This window comes from Onychomys torridus, chromosome 12, assembly GCF_903995425.1.
Source record: "Onychomys torridus chromosome 12, mOncTor1.1, whole genome shotgun sequence".
NCBI lineage: Eukaryota > Metazoa > Chordata > Mammalia > Rodentia > Cricetidae > Onychomys > Onychomys torridus.
Genome location: NC_050454.1, coordinates 50,121,859 through 50,143,239, shown reverse-complemented (window position 1 = coordinate 50,143,239; position 21,381 = coordinate 50,121,859). Strand labels below are relative to the sequence as shown.

The window sequence follows — 21,381 nt, the reverse complement described above, 5'->3', positions numbered from 1 at the left end:
AGCCAGTGTAGTTGTGGACCAGAGGCAAAAGATCCCCTTGTATCAGGAGTTAGTGGGTGCTAGGAATTGAACCTGGGTTCTCAGAAAGAGCAGTATGTGCTGAACTCTCTCTCCAACCATAAGTTTTCTGAAGTTTAGAGCAAGAATAAAGTTAATATTTACAATATTCATTAAAGGTACTGGGTATTTCCTTATTAAAGTTTTAATAGTGTGATCCAGATCTATGATTTTTCTATAAATTACTATGCTTTTATTTCTATACAATTTTACATTTTCATCAGCAAATAACAGAGAGAAGAGACAGAGTCGGAAACATATTTCTGATCTCCTGAAGGATGAACAGAGATGTATGTGGGATATATGTATATATATGTATGTGTGTGTGTGTGTGTGGTGTGTATTGTGTTTCCTGAAATATTGTGTGTTCCCCGAAATAAATATATCTGGGGTCAGAGAACAGACAGCCACTAGAACAAAGCCAAAAATGGTGGCTAGAAAATAGGAAGAGTAAGCCCTAACAGAAGTTGGGCAGTGGTGGTACACGCCTTTAATCCCAGCACTTGGGAGGCAGAGCCAGGTGGATCTCTGTATGTTCACTGCCACTTTAGAAACAGCTAAGTATGGTGACCCACGCCTTTAATCCCAGAAACCCAACCTTTAATCTCAGGGAGTGGGGTCAGAAAGAGAAAGGTATGTATATAAGGCGTGAGGACCAGGAACTAGTAAAGTTAAGCATGTAGTTAGTTAAGCATTTGGTTGGTTAAGCGTTCAGGCTTTGGAGCATCACAGCTCAGCTGAGATTCATGTGGAGGCTAGCAAGGTGAGAAAACTGTGGCTTGTTCTGCTTCTCTGATCTTCCAGCAATCACCCCAATAACTGGCCTCGGGTTTGGTTTTATTAATAAGACTCTTTAAGATTCATGTTACATATATATTGAAAATAGATTCTTCTCTTATACAATACATCCCAAACACTGTTCTCCTCCCTCCATTGCTCCCGGTTTCCCCTCATCTCCCTCCTCCCCTAGATCCACTCTTCCTCCATTTCCTTTAAGAAAAGAGCAGACCGCTAAGAGATACTAACTAAACCGTATAAAACAGAATACAATGAGACAAGGCAAAAACCCTCACACAGAAGCTAGACAAGGCAACCCAATAGGAGGATAACAGTCTCCAGAGCAGGTAAAAGAGTCAGAGACACACCTTTCCCCACTGTTTCGAATCCCACTCCAAGTTAACAGTCATAACATACATGCAGAGGACCTGGTGCAGATCCTTGCATGCCCCATCAAGCTTGCAAGCTTCAGGCTCTAAGAGCCCAACTGAGCCCTGCTTAGTTCACTCAGAGAGCTGTGTTCTCCTCGTGTTCTCCATCTCCTCTAACTCCTTCCATCTCCTCATCCTTCTTCAGGGTTTCTCATCTCTGAGAAGAGGGACTGAATTGAGATCTCCAATTTAGACTCTCTCTGAATAATGTCTGGCTGTGGGTCTCTGCACCTGCTCTCATCTGCTGCTTCCTCTGGGTCTTTATATTCTTCACCAGCCTTCTGAGAAGGTATTAAGGGATGGTATCTAGAAAACTAGAGTGTCGTTACCTTCCAGAAAATATACCAGAAATCTATGTTTAACTACAAGATAATGAAATCCTATCAATCTGGACTTTGAGGAAAAAAATGATGCATATTTGTGGCATCTATTTTGATGAGGTCAACTTGGTTGGAACCTGAAATCTAAACACTCACTCATAATAAAATCTGTGCTGTTTTTGTGTACTTTGTTTCATTCTGGTGGTAACTTTCTTCAGGTGTCCTTCTCTGCTCAGATTTTTATTTAACAAATACTAGTTAGTAAGGATGAGTCATTTCCCTAGTAGATAAACTGCCTGAGCCTTTTCTTGCTTTGTATACTTTTTACTTAGATAAAACAATCAATAGTTTCTTGATTAAATATTTTATAATGAAGTCACTAGGTTTTTAGTATAATTTTTACCTTTGGGAATTATTATTCATTTTCAAAATTGAAAAAGTTAATGTATAAATAAATATAGAGCATTTTGATATATTATGAAATTACTGCTCATTTTTTTGTAGTGTTTTCTCTCAGGAGTATTTTGTGTTCCTTGTCACAGTGTTGTGGGTTTCTATGAGCTACACACTTAAAAAATACAGTACTATTTTAATCTAAAGGTTTAAATATAGATCATATTTTTGTTCAGTTCTTTTATTACATCATTAGAGGATTTTAAGTAAAAATTAATATGTTTGTTTATAATGGAAAGGCTTGAAGATGCTTGAAGTTTTAAATATACATTATATATAATTTCAATGTTTAATAAAACTCTAATTTTAACTATACGTTGATTTATACATTATTGAATCAATAAATTTTCACTGAATGAATTTTTTTGGCTATGTCCTTGTTAAAGATTGTGAAAGAAAACCAGAAAGTGTCTAAGACTCCATGCCTTTGAGCTTATTGCTGGTGTACTAAACCGAGGATTATACAGATGGTGGAAAACTAGGTACTAGTATATGCTACAAGTGGTGGACTGAGAAAATTTACTGCATCTATTTTTAAACTGCCGAGGCCTTTATGATTGATTTCTTATTGTTTAAAATTATGAAGCACAGAATTCTGCCTTGTTTCCCATTTGTTACATTTTAAGCATTTTAAACAATTTACTGTCCTTTCTTTCTTTCTTTCTTTCTTTCTTTCTTTCTTTCTTTCTTTCTCTCTCTCTTTCTCTCTTTCTTTCTCTCTCTTCCTTTCTTTTTTCCTTCCTTCCTTCCTTCCTTCCTTCCTTCCTTCCTTCCTTCCTTCCTTCCTTCCTTCCTTCCTTCCTCATGTAGCTCAGGGTGGCTTTAAACCTGTGTGGTAGCCATGGTTGACTCTGATCTCCTAATCATCTTGCTTTCCCCTCCCAGGTGGTGTGCTCCCTTATCAAGTGTGTGCCGCTGTGCAGAGTTAACAAGCTCTGGATTTGAACCGAGAGCTTTGGGAAAGCTAAAGAAACATTACCAACTTAAGTTATGTAGCTCGGGTTGTCATAGGCCCTACAAGAATCTCTACCACCATCGCCTTGCTAAGTGGATGTCGCACTTACATAGTCAGACATTCATGCAACTCTCAGTCCTCACCAATGAATCTTCTCTCGTAGTTGACCTGGTGAATGCGGAGATCCCAGCTGGTATAGCTGCAGGGCATAAGTGACTGTGAAGTGTACATTTTTTTTTTTTTTCTCAGTGTAGCTTTGTGCCTTTCCTGGAACTCCCTTGGTAGACCAGGCTGGCCTCAAACTCACAGAGATCTGCCTGCCTCTGCCTCCCGAGTGCTGGAATTAAAGGTGTGTGCCATCACCGCCTGGCTGAAGTGTACAATTCTTAAAGGAGATACCAAGCTTCCCAGGCTCAGGGACCACTGCAGGCGAGGTAATAGAAAGAGTCTGAGGTTGGGGAAGGCTGCTAAGATTGAGTGTCTTCCAAACATGCTCTCATAAACTCACTGTAATGATGGTTACCTGCACAAGACCTTAGCTACATCAAGAATGAGTTTTTGACACAGGATTTTCTTTTGTAGCCCACACTGGCTTCTACCTCACATACAAAACCACTCCAGGTTTTTTTGTTTTTTGTTTTTTTTTTCCTGAGGATCGAACCCAGGGCCTTGCACTTGCTAGGCAAACGCTCTACTGCTGAGCTAAATCCCCAACCCCCACTCCAGGTTTTATGAAAGTTACTTGTGTTTCTATATTTTACACTTGAATTGTTTTGCTATAATGAATATTTTTTTTAGAATAGCGCTGTATATTAACATTAGATTTAAATTCAAATCATATGCAGTAAAGTTACATATTAAAGATAAACTTATCTCTCTTCCCTTAAGTTTGTAGTTGCTCAGCCTTTGGTAACTGCAAGAAGAAACGTGAAAAATACAATAAATTTACCTATCATCAACCACAAGTTGCCATGTCTACACTGGGTATCATGGATTTCTAAGATCATCATGAAGGATTTGACACCATTAGGAGCAATATGGATAAATAAGAATACAACCAGTTTTATGAAATAACATGATTAAATTTAAATTTTGGAAGTGGAATAACTCTTTTTTTTTTTCTAGACAGAGTTTCTCTGTGTAGCTTTGAGCCTTTCCTGGAACTCAATTGGTAGCCCAGGCTGGCCTTGAACTCACAGAGATCCGCCTGCATCTGCCTCCCAAGTGCTGGGATTAAAGGCATTCAACACCACTGCCCGGCAGAATAACTCTTTAGAACCCTGGAAGTTGGATATAAGTGTACTCTCTTGTTCTTCTAAAATGCACAAGTTTATACCTTCACACTGAATATACTGAGGCCATATTTGTATCCAGAAGACACCTGTTCAGAATGAGAAACTTTTCATATTTTTTGGGTGATGTATGACCTATATATCTGCCTTTCTAATGTAGAGGAAAAAGAAAGAAAAAGAAAAAGAATGAAAGCCAGTGAGGATTGAGAACTGAGAAGTTTATTTGGAAATACTGTAAGTAAGTTCTAGAATGTTCCAGCCTGTCTTGCTTACAGTTCCCATTGATCTGTCCTCCATGGATTTCTACCTTCAAGTCATGTCAGTAGGACAGAACACAGCATGGATAAGCACAATGAAAACAAAAGGTGTAATATCTACAATTAGTTTCCAGGTTACTGTGAATCTGGAATAACTCAATAAAAAAGGTTACTGACTGACACACATCTTTTGGACATTTATATTCAAAAGCAGCATTCCTTTCTCCACACCATTTTCTACCTTTCTGTTTTAAAGACAGATATAAAAATAGGAACTTTAAGAATATACTTCAAAACTTGGTGGAAAGTGCTTATACAGATGCTCACAAGTAAATGCATCTGTCCATATGTGTACAAGCCGAGCCACACACATACTCTCATGCTCACACAAAAGCCTATGATATCCTACAAGATAATAAAAAGTAGAAAAGGCGTTGGCTGTTTGGACTCAATAGTGGAGAAGTGCATACCAAATCTATTTCTTCCATTTAACACTAGAAATAGTTTTACAACTACAGCATAAAATAGTACTTTAAATAATATATAAACACAGAAACAAACCTTATAGGGATGTATTGTAGGGCTTGCCCATGCACAAGGAAAGAATCAATAAGTTAATGATCTTGAAATGTAAAAGGTTTACCAACCTCCAAATAAAAAGCATCAATGCTTAGTCATTCAAATCAAAGTTTTTGTGATGTTTGCAATTTCTGTTTCCTTCCCTATTACCCTCAGACCAAAGTGATTCAGATACGTGTTTTTATTACTTAGCTAGTGTTTTGATATCCACACCAATACTTGCAACACCTTTGCACTTCATATATGGGTGGTGATAATACAGTTCCTCAGGACCTACCCATCAAAGTCTTCCCAAGTGCTGGAAACTATAAGAGTTAGGAGGAAAAAAAAAAGCCAAACCAAACTCCTTGTAATATGAATCAGAACAATATTGCCAGTGTGTAGCACTTAGAAGGTGGAGCCCATTTATTCTGCATGCATATTTAATGTGTAGAATTATTTTTACATCCTAAAGCAACCTCTTGAAATGCCATGGACTAAAAGCTAGGCAGACAAGATGCATTCCTAAGAATAAAGAGGAAAGAAGGAGAGAAATGAACCGACAGTCAAATGATCTTGCTACTCACGGTTCTTTTCACCTCTCCACCTTGACCCAGCTTTCATTCTGCCGGAGACACCCACAGGAGAAGCTACTTCAGCCATTGAGAAGAGCAGCATCAGTAACAGCACAGCCATGCCAGGTAAAAATAACCTCTGTGGAGAGTCTCGTTGCAGAGGAACCTGAAGGCTCTTATTGAGAACAGAAACCTGGAGCCAATCCTTTCATTTTAGTCACCAAAAGGGCAAAGATGCTATTATCCACATTCACTTCAAAAATAAAAAATAAAACAGGTATGTTCATCTCAGCCTCTATTTGATTTGTGCAGGAATGTTAAAAAAAAAAAAAAAAGCTCCCAAACTAGAAGCGATGTACAGCTTGCCTCTATACATAAGCACAGCTGTGAGGAGAGAGACACTGACAGTTTTCTGTCTCTTTCTGCAGCCACCAGTTCCTAACCCGCTCCTGCCATCTCTCACTTTCCCCCAAATGTTTGTCAACATCTTTCATAACATGGTTAAGAGAAAAAAGCTGAGATTTCCGCATTTTCTCACCTACCCATTCGGTCGCACTGATTATAGTACTTGATGGAACAGAGTATTTAATTTTGGCATTGCAAACACACCTCATTTCAAACAGAGGTGGTTGTTAAGAAAGGGGGGGAACATCCCTCACTTGAGCTCAGAGCTCTATCTAACATCTTGGGGAGAAGGGATTAGATGTATAAATATTGGCTGCTGAGGGATGATAAAAATACCTCTGAAAAGAGGGAGTGGTAAACACCCGTCCTTCATACTCAGCCTGCACTGTTCGATTTCTCTATTCAGAGAATAATATATAAAGACAGTCTGCCAGAAATATCGCAGCTCCGTGAAGCAGGCAAAATGTAGTGTGCATGGCACATTCTGGGATCATCTGCAGTGCATCATAAACATTCGTTTGCTTTGTAAATACATGTTGGTATCTTCCAACGCTTCTGTTTCCTGCATAATGATTTTTTTTTTATCACTTTATGAGCTGAGCAGAATTTTCATCAAATCAGAGTTCTTTGCTTTAAGATGAAGTCTATTTCCTGTGGGCAAATGGAAATGTTGCCTTAAATTATTTTTGGAACTCTGTAATGACATAGTTGCTTGCCTTCACTTTACAACACACTTACTTACTTTTGGTAATAACATAATTTTATGCTTCCAAAAACATGATTCCACAAAACACATGCTAATGTTTTAATAAGTACATAAAGCTATTTTCACTCACTTCTGCATGCAAAATAATGTTCTCTAAGCTGGTGGAGTTCACACAGTTGCCAGCATAGCTTTCTAAAACATAAACCTGATAACTTGCAACTTACTCTTCTGTTCTGCTTCTACAGAGGAGGGAAATTAAAGGTCTCTAGTAGGCAAGCAAGTTAAACAAAATGGGTTTTGTATAGGACAAGAGGGGCAGGTAGAGGTTGTGACTATGCACAGAGATAGCTGTACGGGTGGTGAAAGGAGCCACTAAGTTTCTGTTGAGTGTTCCCAAGTGTGTTCCTTAATCAGGATTTTAAATTAAAAAAAATTTCAAATGCAGAATCTTTTCTGAAATTCTAAGCAAGGCATAAAAGTAAAATTGTTTTTAATGCAATGCCAACTTAAATTACCCAAAGTCTTCGATTCAAGAAATATCACTTGGTTAAGAGGTTCCCAGCTGTAATCCTAACTATTGGGAGGAGGAAGTAGGAAGATTCTCATGTGTCCAAAACAACCTGGCTACAGAGGGAGATCCTGTTTCAATATATTAGAGCCACAGTGGCTACAGAGGGAGACTGTGACTTGATATTAAATTAATAAATAAACAAATAAATAATAGTGATCTTGAGGATACCAGTTACGGTATTAATGCCTATTTCGTAAAGTAAAGTCAATGGGATACACAGACACAAACCTACTCATATCCCTCAGAAACATTTTGTTATTCTGGGACAAGTACACTGGCAGATTCATCAGTAACTTGGGAGGAATCACAGGCAAACTAACATGACTTCTGGGAAAATAAAGAAGTCCATTTATGCTTTCTTTTTAATTACTACTATGAGCCCTAGTATTTAATTACACCAAGAATTCTCCCATTTTGAAAACAAACAAACAACAACAAAAAACCCCCACGAACTTCCAGATTGTCACGTCTTTCTACCCATTATCAATTTCCCAGAATATGTTCCCTCCAACTCAACCTGATATAATCTCATTAATGTAAATACATTAGAGAACTTCATCGTCCCCGAGTTTGCCAAGAATAACTGCTCATTTTTTATTATGTCTAACTAACCTGCAAGTAGAGAGCTCAGAACATTAGCTTAAAGATTTGAGGAATTTTGGGGTGTTCATGGATGCTAGGGGACAGAGACTCACCTTTCTTTGGGGCATTGCCAATGGGGTGCTTCCACATGCCCCAAGGAATAGCCCCAACTTGTGCACATGTGACCAATAATAATTGTACTCAGTTATTTTAAAACAAATAAAGAGAACATAAATTTGAGGGAGATATGCTGGTGGATCCTAGGAGAGTTGGAGTGGAGAGAGGGATTGTATATGATAAAACACATTGCATACATGCACGATATTGTCAGACTAAATAAAATAAAAAATGGTATCTTCAAAAATAGCCATATATTTCATCTATGACCTGGCAATTTTGTGTTTTATTGAGATTCTAAATTTAGTAATGATTACTGCATAAAGAATAACACCTCTGAAATTTTATTCAATTAAAGTTAGGCATGGTAATTCATAAAACGTGATTCTAAAACCCATAATAACTTCTTTCTTTGGCCATGAAATATTTATAGGTTGTGTTGTTTGTTCTTTGGTTACTGGTATAAGAAGATGTTACAGATAAGGAGGGAGCCCTAGGCACTTCATTCTATGTCAGTTAAGTCAGTCATGTCAAGAAATAAAAGAAGTGTCATGATCTCCTCTAATCCATGCTATGTTAGTCATAGCACAAAGTTTACCTTCTGTTGTAACTTGTATGTGGCAAACACTGAGAAACTATGAAGAAGGAATATTTTTAACAAGCTAGGTCTAGAAGCATTCTAAGGCAAACTTTTAAATCTTCCATTTTTCAGCACAAATGCACTGGAGATTATCAGCACATGGGCTCAGTTGGCCACAACATTATGAATTGATAGGTCAGCTATTTGGCAGTAATATTTTAAACTGAATCTGTCCAGATCTACTTCCACATAAAATACTAAAAAGGCAAAATGCCTTTGTGCATTGTATCATTCTTCTTCTTTAAAGACTCACTGTGCTAACTCACCAAGGTCTGAGCTCAGGATATGGATTAGTGTGAAACTCAACAACATGGTTGTGTCTGCCAACCTAAAGAATGTATCCTGATTCATGGAAATAAATGGGAGGAATTAAAAGCCTCTTGTCATGTTTGCTCCTGACTATTTCTGAGCACCCAGCATGAATCTGTCAACCAATGACTGAGGAGTTATCAGGAATCTATAGGTGTCCAAAACTTCTTGAGCATGGTGGTTTTGTGTATAGAAGGAGTAAGTACACAAAAATACTAGTTTTTAGTACATAATTTGAGCATACATCTTCAGTGAAAGGAAAGTGGTGAATTACAAAGGAGATTGTTATTGGGATTTGAGTTGTTTCTGTGGAAATGGTGTATTAAGCACAGACAAATGGAGGAATAACCATAGGCAAAAGTGGAAAGAGATGGAAGTAGATACACGCTAACAGAGAACAAATGCAAAACATTCAGACATGACAGATCTGGAAAGCTGTAAACAATGGATGACTAAAGAGACAGATAGGTAAGGCCCTTGCAGTTGCAGAGGATTCTGAATTCAATTTGAGAGATTTGAGAGGATATGGACATAAACATTAAAAAGTTACTTTATTTTCAATGAAGAGGATAATTTAGAGGGAATTTATGTGACCTGAATAACTTAATTGGAATATCTATGTCTATAATGATAAAAAGAAATGTTAATATGAATAGAAACATACTTTGCAGACAGCATCAACAAAATTAGTTGATACAGTACATGTAATGTGTTCTAGGTCAAGACCACCATTGAAATAGACTTAGGAACCAAGAGAAAAGAGATGTTTTCATTTTTGTCTTTGTTAAGCAACTTTCCAAAATGTTATACATAGGCATTTCAAACAAGTAGAAAAATAATAATGAAAAGTTGTGTGAAAAGAGGAAATGTGTATCAACGTTTTTAAAAAATAAGATTGTGAAACTACTAGTAATCTGTTTTTTTGTCTCACTGAGTTGCCAGAAATGTGACAGAATAGAAAGTGGGGAGTACTTTTGAACACATTGGCATGGGAAAAGATTTTCTGAAGAAGACACAGTAGCACAGGTATTAAGACCAAAATTTTCAAATGAAGTATAATGAAACTAAAAAGTTTCTACCCAGCAAAGGACACAAGCATTTGAGCAAAGCCACATGATGCAGAATGGAAAACAAATCTTTATCAATTATCTAGAATATACAAATAACTAAAAAAAAAAAAAGCCTGAATATTATAAAACAAGTAACCTCACTAAAAATGGGGTATAGACCTAAACAGAGTTCTCAAAAGATAAAATACAAATGTTTAAAAACACTTAAATATTCAACACTTTTAGTCATCAGAGAAATGCAAATTAAAATTGCTTTGATTATTTATTAATTATTCCAGCCAGAATGGCCATGATTAATAAAATAAGTGACAGCTCATTCTGTCTCGAATTCAAGGAAAGGGTGAAAATTATTCATTGCTGCTGGGAGTGCCAACTGGTATAGCCACTAAACTTCAGTGTGAAGGTTCCTCAGGAAGGTGGTATTAGATCTACTTCAAGATCCAGCTCTTCGACTCTTGAGCACGGAATCAAAGGACTCTATATCCTAGTGTGGAGATCCTTGATCTGCCATGTTCATTGCTGCTCTAGTCATAATAGCCAAAAAGTAGAAACATCCTACATGTCTACCAATGGTGAGTGAAAAATGAAAATGTAGTACAATTACCCAATGAATATTATTCAACTATAGCATTTAACCTTTTTAATTCTTAAATAAGAAATATTTGAACTAAGTCATGTGTTTAATATTCCAAAAGTTAAATCATTTGGAAGGTTAATAGTTGTAAGTGAAACTCATTTGAAGATCATTGCAGTAGTAGAGGCAAGAGAAAATAAATCTTTTAGAGCTCTGGAGGCAGAGTGGGCAAGATGGATGAATATTCAAAAGAAAATAAATTTAAAAAGTTATTGTTAGTTTCATGGGAAGACATATGCCCATGGTGCAAAACATAAATAGTAGATAGTAGTATTTCTCATAAATGCATATTATCAGTGGCTACTTCTTGAACTTAACATGTGTTATATCACCATTCCATGTTTTATAGGGTGGTACACTTGTTTGAGCTGATTATCCTGAGAGAAGCTAAAGATGATAAATATATACATAAGGCAGGAAGATGACTCAGTGAGTAAAGATGATTCTGCATGAGCTTGGGGACTGACATTAGATCCCCAAGAATCCACTTAAAGGTATAAGGAGGAGGGCTGTCCTAACAAGTTGTCCTGATACTCACCTGTATGCTGTAACATACATGGTTCACGTCAACCACAAACATCACAAATATAAGCAAAAACAATTTGAAAATTATGTAATTATTCCCACAGAATTTGACAAATTGCTTGCATAAAACATGGCCTTTAACTCTCAAATCAGTTTTGAGGCAATAAGCTGATTATTTATACATTTTCACTCTTCTTTAAAAATCATATCTTCATTTTCCTGTCCTCAAATGTATACTGGAATTCTGTCACAAACATGATGGAAACAGTGAAGTGACTAAGATTAGATGAGAAAATACACTTGGTATTACTTGCTCTCTATCCTGCTCTTTCTTGTTGATGTTTGCTCTGTGGTGTTCAAGCAGCTCTTTTTGTGGGAAGTTGGTCTTCATGAGGAGTGTTGCACTTAGTAAGAATCTGAGGATCAGTCTGGCATGATGGTTCAAATTTGGCAACCTTCATTCTGATCCCCAGAGTTCCATGGGCCACCTAAACTGGTGTACCCAGCAATGAATAAGAGATCCTATCTCAAAAACCAAAGTGGAAGGTGGGTACCAACACAAGAAGTTGCCCCCTGTCCTCCAAGAAAAAGTGGTTCTTATGTACATGCTCAAACACACACACATGTGTGCATGCACATATTTGTAGGATTAAGCCCATAGGTAGCAAGATGATGAATTCTGTTTAACAATAACGTGATTGGGCTTGTAGGCCTAATGTCTCAAATTCCTGCTCGAAACTGCACAGCTGGGCTGCTTTTTGATTCCTTACTCTTAAACAACATAAGATAATAGAAATTTGTCATCTCAAGCTGATAAAAATCTAAGTGTAGTTGTTGGGAATTTAGCTCAATGGTAGAGCGCTTGCATAGCAAGCATAAGGCCCTGGGTTTGATCCTCAGCTCTGGCAAAAAAAAAAAATAAAAAAAAAAATTAGGTGTAAAATTTACTTTGTAAGTTGCTGGTAGTAGTACATGTATGCCTTTAGTCTCAGCACTTGGGAGGTAGAGGAAGGAAGGTCTCTGTGAGTTTGAGGCCAACCTGGTTTCCAGAGCCAGTTCCAGGACAGCCAAGACTACACAGAGAAACCCTGTCACAAAAGAACAAAAAACAAAAGCAACAAACAAAACCAAATTACCACACCTTGGAGATCTCTCTCTTCTCTCTCTCTCTCTCTCTCTCTCTCTCTCTCTCTCTCTCTCTCTCTCTCTCTCTCCTCTCTTTTCACTCATTTTCTTCTCTCTATGGGTTTTATTCCTTTTCCAGGTGTCTGGAAAACCCTGACTGCCATTATAGCATCTACTGACCACACAGCTCTCTAATGTTTTTTTGTCTGAGTGGTAGAACATAAATGGTATTATTGTGATGCAAACCAGCAGAGTTACATTCTAATCATTCACATAGCTCGTGGAAAATGCTTTATTAGCAACATGATTTTCATGTTCTTAGTTAGGCATTTAGAACTCAATTTGAACAGTTGTTAACAGTTCCTAACTTTCCACTCTGGCCAGATGGCCATGCACATTTAACTTATGGATCTGGTTTTATAATGCATATTGATTGTAGTCAAGCTATTACAAAAAGAAAATACCACCTCTATTGCAAATAAAATATACTCTTTGTAAGGAACATCTGTTAATCAGGTCCCTAGCTTAGCATCCAGTCCACTGTATGCTCCGTCAAATATCTTGTATAGATGATTCATTAATATGATACTCATTCAAAGGAACAATGGTGCAGAGGAATCACTCTTTGCATGGTACTGGCTTGTGTAATTTTTTTCCTTTTTACTTCCTCCATGAGGTCCTAAATTTATCTCTTTTCCTGTATTTCTAGATGTGTATAGATTATTTTGTTTTTATGACTTATTTAAAAGAATTTACTTTTTGTTAAAAAACCTGTATCCCATTTAAAAATCAAAGTACAAAATTGGTAATGCCGTTTCACATTAGAGATGAAGAAGAATTAAAAAATTAACTACATTCACTTTCTCTAATCTGTAGTAAGAATCTTAAAGAGTTCTTATTAATGAAACTCAAACCTGAGGCCAGTTATTGGGGTGATTGCTGGAAGATCAGAGACACAGAACAAGCCACAGTTTCCTCACCTCGCCAGTCCCTCAGCTGGTTTTGTTTCATCAGACTGGAAGCTTCTGAGTCCTCCTTCCAATGGCTCTCAGCTGGACTGTGCTGCTCCAAAGCCTGAATACTTCTCCAGCCAAATGCTTAACTAACTAAATGCTTAACCCTTAGTTCCTGGCCCTCACGCCTTATATACCTTTCTCTTTCTGTCCCCACTCCCTGGGGTTAAAGGTTGGGTTTCTGGGATTAAAGGCGTGGGTCACCATGCTTAGCTGTTTCTAAAGTGGCCTTGAACACACAGAGATCCACCTGGCTCTGCCTCCCAAGTGCTGGGATTAAAGGCGTGTGCTACCACCGCCCAACTTCTGTTAGGGCTTATTCTTCCTATTTTCTAGCCACCATTTTTGGCTTTGTTCTAGTGGCTGTCTGTTCTCTGACCCCAGATATGTTTATTTTGGGGAACACACAAGATTTCAGGGAACACAATACCCACCACAGTAATCTGAAATTCATTCAGTAGATGAGATGTATTAAGTAAGATACAAATTGGATAGAAGAAACTTTGCAAAAGTAACTTTATTATGACTCTAACACCCTGATCAATAAAAATTTTGCAGCCATGACACCCTCCTGTTCTTTCCACAATTAATTAGAATAGCTATTTATATGTAGTCTCAACAATTGTTTAATTGGATGAATAAATTAACAAGCAATAAAGTGAACTGTTTAATGTGAATAGCATTAACACTATTTTTTTTAAGTTAGGTACCTTGCTATGTAATAGAATATCAGAAAGACTGAAATATATACTAATGAGAGATTGAGATACCCATAAGTAGACAAGGGCATTTTGTTGATTGGTACTAAACACAAATTAGACATAATCACACTCATAAGTCCGCAAACTAGTCAGCATGACTTCAGGTGAATTTAGAGAAAGGAAAATATGAAAGCAAAACAGGAACTAAGGAATTGAAGAAATATTTAGAGCTAAAAGGGTTTGGAAACTCGATGGTATATGTAGATCTATGAGATGAGTTTATTCTTGGGTTGAATTCAAATTGAGTAGTGAGCCAGGACAAGTGATGAGTGGTGTTACAGCATTTGGTCAATGAGTAAAAAGATGAGATAAAATTTAGATGGTATTTGAAAGGGAAGTTAGTATCACAGACCATAAGAAGCCAATTTGAGGAACAGATTCCAATCTGAAAAACATAGACAAATGGCATAGAAGACCACATGAGGAAGAATTATAATACCAATACAAGTAAAGGAAGGCAGGAGCACTCACAAACAGATATATCCTTAATAGTCAATTAAAGATGCAAGAGACCACGTTCTCACTTATTATCTAAGCACTTCTTTTACACATTAACATCACTTCAAATTGTGCTTGATGAACACAGCTCCTGTGACCCATCTTACATGGCCTTCATGCATGCGAATTTTTAAGATATGAAGAGACATTGCTTCCAATTCTAAATTAACTACAACTGTGCTTCCAAATATGCCATAAGAGGACTGGATAGTAACTGGGAAATTGATGACAGGAAATTTATTTTCATCCTGCAAGTCTCCTGAAGGATGCATCTGAAAAGATGCCTGGAGGACATAGATATGAAAATGGTCTCAAGTTCTACATTAAATCCAAAAGTCGTCTAGCTGACATTTGGACCTAAACATTACTGTAGATATATATATACACACACACTGAGTTTTCCATTGTAAATTTATTTATTTATTGTATATGGGTATGCACACTAGAATTGACAGATGAAGGTTATAGGTCAATTGTAGGAGTTTGCTCCTCTCTTCCACCATGTGGATACTATGGATTGAACTTAACCTGGCAACCATCACCCAAGCCCATTGAGCCATCTTGCTGGCTCTGCACTAATGTTTTATTAGTACTTTTGATACCTGGCTTTAACATGCTTCATAGTTTAATTCATACTATAGACTCAATGTATGATACACACTGCTTCCATTATTCTCATTTTTTTTTCATTTTTTCCCATTTCTCATTTCATATTTTCATTTTAATGTATGGTTATCCTTTCAATTAGCCATTACAAAACAGGACAGCATTGAGAACAAAGTAAGTCTACTGCTCAAACTGTAATATAAATTCTTTAAAATCTGAAAGCTATGTACAGCTTTGTGTGACATGGTTTAATTTCATCCATTCCATAAATAAAATTATTTTTCAACCTAAACAGGTGTTTCAAAATTCAGGATACTCTAGTTTTAGAACAAGAACAGTCAAGGATCTAATTTTATTACTGACAGTGGAAATGTTTGTATATTAAAAAAATATTAAATGCCTAACTGCCAAGTAAAGAGAGGAGATGCATTCTAATTTTACTCTTTGGTTAAATGAGAGTAAACTCTTCAACCCTTGTTCATAAAACTTATATTTCTGACAAATAAGTGCATAGTACCACCCAGATGTTGCTTTTCATTAGTGGCTGTGGCCTCTGTGACAGTTGGTTTTCAGCTGTGCCATTGCATGGGCTACAGATATGTCTACCAATAAGAAAGTTATGTTCTCTTGAATAATATGGAGTCTCTGAAGATGACAGCAGTACCTTACTCAGTCCCATCTACATTTAAATATGAAGCAGTCAAGCCTTGTATGAAGAGTTTAAGTTTATTTCTGCACTGCTGAATTGTGATTAGCCATGTATCTTGTTTTATCATTGCAGCTGGACAATAAGAGACCTTGTACTGTATGCTCAGGTTGTGCCTGGACTCTGTCCAGAGATAGTTACAGTCAGAATCAGGGGGCCCACCTAGTGGCTAATAGGTCACATAATGGGGAACCAGTCTGTAGTAACTGAGAGTTACCTTTGTCAGACATGGGAGCAAAATCCAAAGGACCCTCTAGCCCAGCTATCAAGCAATAGTGAAAAATTAGTCCAGCAGCAGAAATATTTCTGTTGACCTCATACTAAATGTCATGCATTTTTTAACAAGCCCCTTTGTCCTCAACTTCATGCTCATTAACATGATGATTAAAAATAAAATACCTAACTTGTAGGGTGATAGAAAATATAAATGAATACAAATAAACACGTTAAAATGTTACTAAAAATAAATCAGACACTAATAATATGCCAAGGAATAATATTGCTACTTCTGTTGTTGATGTAATTTTCATAGAAAAAGAAAGAAAATACAAGGCTTGGCAGGTTTTGCATAGAACCACACAAGTATGGAATTATGGTTGAGGAATAGTCATATTTATATGTTCTTAAGTAAAAGTTGTAATTAGATATTTTTGCATCTGTTTTATATTTCAGAGGTATAGCCAATTTGACAATTATTGTTATTAATGTGTGTATATAATTGTTTTTAATAATGATCATCATATATAATAAAATATTATGCATATAAAATATTGATTAATCTACAAAACTAAATTAAACATTTAAATTAGAGTTTGTACAGTGTGCCAGACACTTCCTGGGTGACTGGTCATTTGAATAGGTATGACTTCTATAGACTCATGTGTTTCAATGCTTTGCCCATAGGGAATGGAACTATTAGGGGGTGTGGCCTTGCTGGTGTAGGTGTGGCCTTGCTGGTGTAGGTGTGGCCTTGTTGGAGGAAGTGTGTCACTGTTGGGGCAGGATTTGCAGTCTCATATATACGCAAGCCATGCCCAGTGTGACAGCTCACTTCCTGTTGCCTGCAGATCAAGATGTAGAACTCCCAGCTCCTTCTTTAGCACTGCATGCTGCCATGTCCTGCCATAATGATAACAGACTAAACTTCTGACACTTTAAACCTGCCCCAGCTAAATGTTTTCCTTTATAAGAGTTGCCATGGGTATGATGTCTCTTCATAGCCACAGTAACCCTCACTAAGACATCATCTTTTATTTTGAGGCCACACTTTCTATTTACTACCATGTGTATTTTTATCTCTGGTTTTTACGTCCTTGCTTCTGGAATAACTTTGACGGTTAACTTCAAAGAAGGCACTTCATTAGCATTTTCTTCTCTCTGATGATCAGCTTCTCCAGGATTACAAAGTACTGAACTCCCCCAGCTACTACAGTCTCTCAACATATTATTTATAAAATAAATGTAAGGGTTTTAAAGTGTTTTCATATTTCAGTATTTTCACATCTCATTATATCCCCATTAGACAGATGAATACGTTAGTAAGAACTCATGTAATCTTAAATTATTTGCTTCTCCTGATGCTATTCACTTTTTGACATTTTCTAGAGAAAATTGTAATATGAAATATTAGAGGAGCATAGCTTTCTGTAAAGGTTGAGTTTAGAGACAGTTAATTCTGACCTTGTATCTCAGCTCCATAATTTTTTTAACATAAACATATAGCCTTGTATAGTACAGTAAACCCTATACACTCGATATAGGATTGAAAATTAATGTATAACAGTCAAGAGTGAGAAGAAACTAGGGTAACTATATGAGTTTACTGATATTGCTATAGGGATAGTTTTCTATTGTGTCTCTTACATTCATTTTACTCTGGTGGCATTTTATGCTTCCTGTTAACTGTCCTTAAGGAAGCTTTTGTAACCACATTTCTTTGAGATATTTCATTTCCTTACATTTTAGTGTCTCTAATGGTACAAGCTTTCTTGTATGGAGAAAAAGCAGTACACTTCATGTCCTTGATTTCAAGTTATACAAAATGACGTATGAATGCTGTCAGATGTAAAAAACTAGCTAGATGATCATAGTTGCAGAATATTCCAAGTCTCTTTTGACATGAAAAAAAAAGCTCTTTGAAAACAAACTATAGATGTATATTTAACAATACAACTTGTTGCTTATTGCAAGAAGCCAGTAACGAAGGGACAATGCTGGGGTCTATGAGATGGCTCAGTGCTTGATGCTTGCCACCAGGTTTGATGACCTGAGTTTGAGCCCTGACTTCCATATATGTATCATAGTACATGTGTGCCTTGGCACACAGGCTCACGGACACAACACATACTTGCACACACAAACAATGAATGTAAAGATATTTTTAAATACTAAGAAAAGTCAGAGCTAATTTACAGAGCAGATTTTTGAAGACTTTTACCTAACTTGCAATGTCCACATATGTAAATACAGTGAATTCATAACTATATGGTGATAAATTTTATTTGTTTAGCACTGAATTTGTCCACATTATCTATAGTAGTTTTTCTAGTTATCCATAATAGTATTTTTTGTTGAAAAAATTACATCAGAAATCATTGTTATGTTATTGTAGGATCATGCAATGTAGCTAATGTGTTTGAGTTTTAACCTGATTAAGGACTAAAATAGAAGTTACACCAGGTATTTTTCTAAGTTTTCCATAAGAATATGACAAAAATTTAAATCCAAATCCTATAGCATTTCATCCATGGGTTAGCTGGTTAACAGTCTTCATAGTTATTCTCTAACTATAGCATTTTGTTTCTGACCTTAGAAAAATATGAATAATAAAATCAGTTTGTTTAAAACACTGAATTAATTCCTTCATTTGGATAAGGTATGGAAACAGAAAATGTGAACCTATTTCCCAATCAATTTGGAATCTCAGATGGCCTGATAATAAAAGTTGGCCTACTAATGGCCAAGGACTCTCACGCTAGATTTACAGATGTCCTACTTATATTTCCAAATTGTCTTAAAGCAATTTGTGCCCTCCACCCTCTCCCAATTCCTAACAATTTCCTTCGGTTCAATCCACTTAAGACATGATTATAACATGTAAATCCAGGACTAAGCCTGCATGTGTTACCAAATTTGTCTTCTAAGCCATGATCCAGTCTACTGGGTCCAAATTGAATTAGCCTATGTTGTTCATACATTAGGGATTTGTTGAACACTTTCCTAGATAATCTAGTCACAAAGTTTCAAGATTAACAGAACTCAGTCATTCGTCCTAATATCAAATGGGGCCTGTCACTTACTGTGGAGACACAGTCCTGTAACTTCTAGGGATCCATACATAGGCTCCAAACATTGCAGAGTGGCCAAGCTAGGAAAGGCCTGGGGAATCCAGGTAGTAGTGCTAAGGTGGTGGACATAGGTAGAAGATATCAGCCATCATGGGTATGCTAGCCCATGCTGCCCACGCTGACCTCACTCTTAGACAAAGTAAAAGCAAATCGCTGGTCATGAGAACAGATACAGGGCTGAGAGTATCCTAGGATCATTAAGTTTAGTTTTGTGATACAAACCTCACAAAATCAGGGACTAACGAGATGGATCATTTGGTAAAGATACCTTGCAAGCATAAGTACTTGAGTTTGTAATCTCAGAGCACAAATCAAAAGTCAGGCCTTGTATATAAGGAGTGTGAAAGAGCCATGATTTTAGAGAGCAAGGTGGTGCATGCAATGGGCTGGAGGATGGAATGGGATGGGATGAGATTATATAATTATACTATAATTTCAGAAATTAAAAAAAAAAACTATTAAAAAGTTAGGCATAGTTTTGCATACTTGTAATCTTCTGATGGGAAGATTAGGGGAAAAGCAAGTAGATTCCTAGAACTCTTTGACCGATGACAGTCTGTCTCAAAATATTGTCCATATCTAACAGATGATACCTGAGACTGTCCTCTGCCCTCCATACACATTTGACAAAGACATTGGAACGAGAGAAAGACTCACAGTCTTTAAATATCCAAAATATACTGAAACAAGTTTGGGGAATATAATGGAAATTAATACTCAAAACTAAATGGTTAATGTATAACTTAAAAAAAAAAACAAACCGTGAACGAAAGGAGATGAAATTAAAAACCTAGCACTCTAGTCTCCCCACTGTAAGTGTAAAGGAAGTCTGGAAATAACTGGGATTAAGATGAGGGTTAAACCACCCTCATATATAGGAAAGGGACGTATAAGCCTTCCTATAAATAAAAGCCCTAAAGATCAGTCAAAATATTTTCTTTACTTTTAAGGAAATTTGGGTCTGGACTGCCAATCCTTACTTTCACATTAAATGTAGATATGCATAGGAAGTGTGATATCTTAGGTTGTTACCACACACTCAAGAAATGTGAGATCTCAGGAGACAGCTCTATGGTGTATAAAGTGTTCATGCAATGCCTGATGACAGAGCTCTGGATAGACAGGCCTGTGCAAGACAGTGCTCCCCATGGAGTCTCTTTTCTCACCTGTGAGATGTTTGTATTATATGTGACCGACTCAGCAAAGTTCTAAGTGACTTCACTGATGTAAAATCTGGGACAATGATTTATGCATATAAAATAGAACCAAGCGATTATTTACAACAGTTCCCACAAATGACTTGGTAGTTAACATTTTGATTGGAAATGTCAAGGGATATTTTCATGGGAAATTTTGGTTTTGACTCATGGACACAGATGCATGAAAATTCCTGGGAGACCTGTGGGCGAGAGTGTGAATGGGTGGGATGGAGAGGGGTGTGATGACAAGTATCTTAAACTCTTCTATGCCATCCTTTCCAGTTGGCCATATTAATTATTTTCATGTGATGGCTTTGCATTTTTTGGTTATTGCTCTACAAGTACCTTTTAAGTGTCCAGAACTAGGAGGGTTTTATATTTGTGCAAATGTGTTGCTGTAGACACATTTTCAGTTTTTAAAGAATCTCAAATATCATTTCTGGTAGCTAGATGGTTGACTACTTGTAGTACAAAAGATGCCTCCTGGATTACAGCTATCTCATAGTAAATAAGCTAAATGGATTTCCTGCATTTAATCATGTACAAATTACTACTTGATATGCATTTAAGCAATTACTGTATGTTATAGGACACACACCTATGTGATTTGGAAACCAACACAACTCCCATTCTCTACCAGTTTTGACCATCGATTCTATGTGATATCTATCTCTAGAAAAAACAGTATTATTTCAAGGTGACAGTCTTCTTCACTCTCTTTTTTTTTTGTGCTAAAATAAATGGCTGGAAAAATGAAAATAATGAAGTTGTTTAATAGATGACCTAAGCCATTTTTCAAAAAGCAGTCAATGAAAATGTAAAAATAAGTAACTTGAGGAAGCAAAAGGCCAACAAAATACTTAGTATCTATCAATAGTTGTATAAAATATGA

At 36.6% G+C, this 21,381-nt stretch overlaps 1 protein-coding gene across 6 annotated transcripts in view; it reads right to left on the bottom strand.

Moving 5' to 3' along the window:
* The window catches only part of Robo1 (roundabout guidance receptor 1), a 1,035,706-nt gene that overhangs the window by 714,845 nt on the left and 299,480 nt on the right, over positions 1-21,381 (bottom strand). For 2 of the 6 annotated variants that reach the window (XM_036203229.1, XM_036203237.1), the window contains exon 1: positions 5,688-6,347. The exons of 1 other annotated variant lie outside the window; for it this stretch is intronic. In XM_036203229.1, the coding sequence (XP_036059122.1) occupies positions 5,688-5,796 (109 nt within the window). In that variant the 5' untranslated portion in view covers positions 5,797-6,347. Of the gene's footprint in view, positions 1-5,687; positions 6,350-21,381 lie in introns of those variants that run through there. 3 more of the 6 variants (XM_036203233.1, XM_036203230.1, XM_036203234.1) reach the window with 3 other exon arrangements.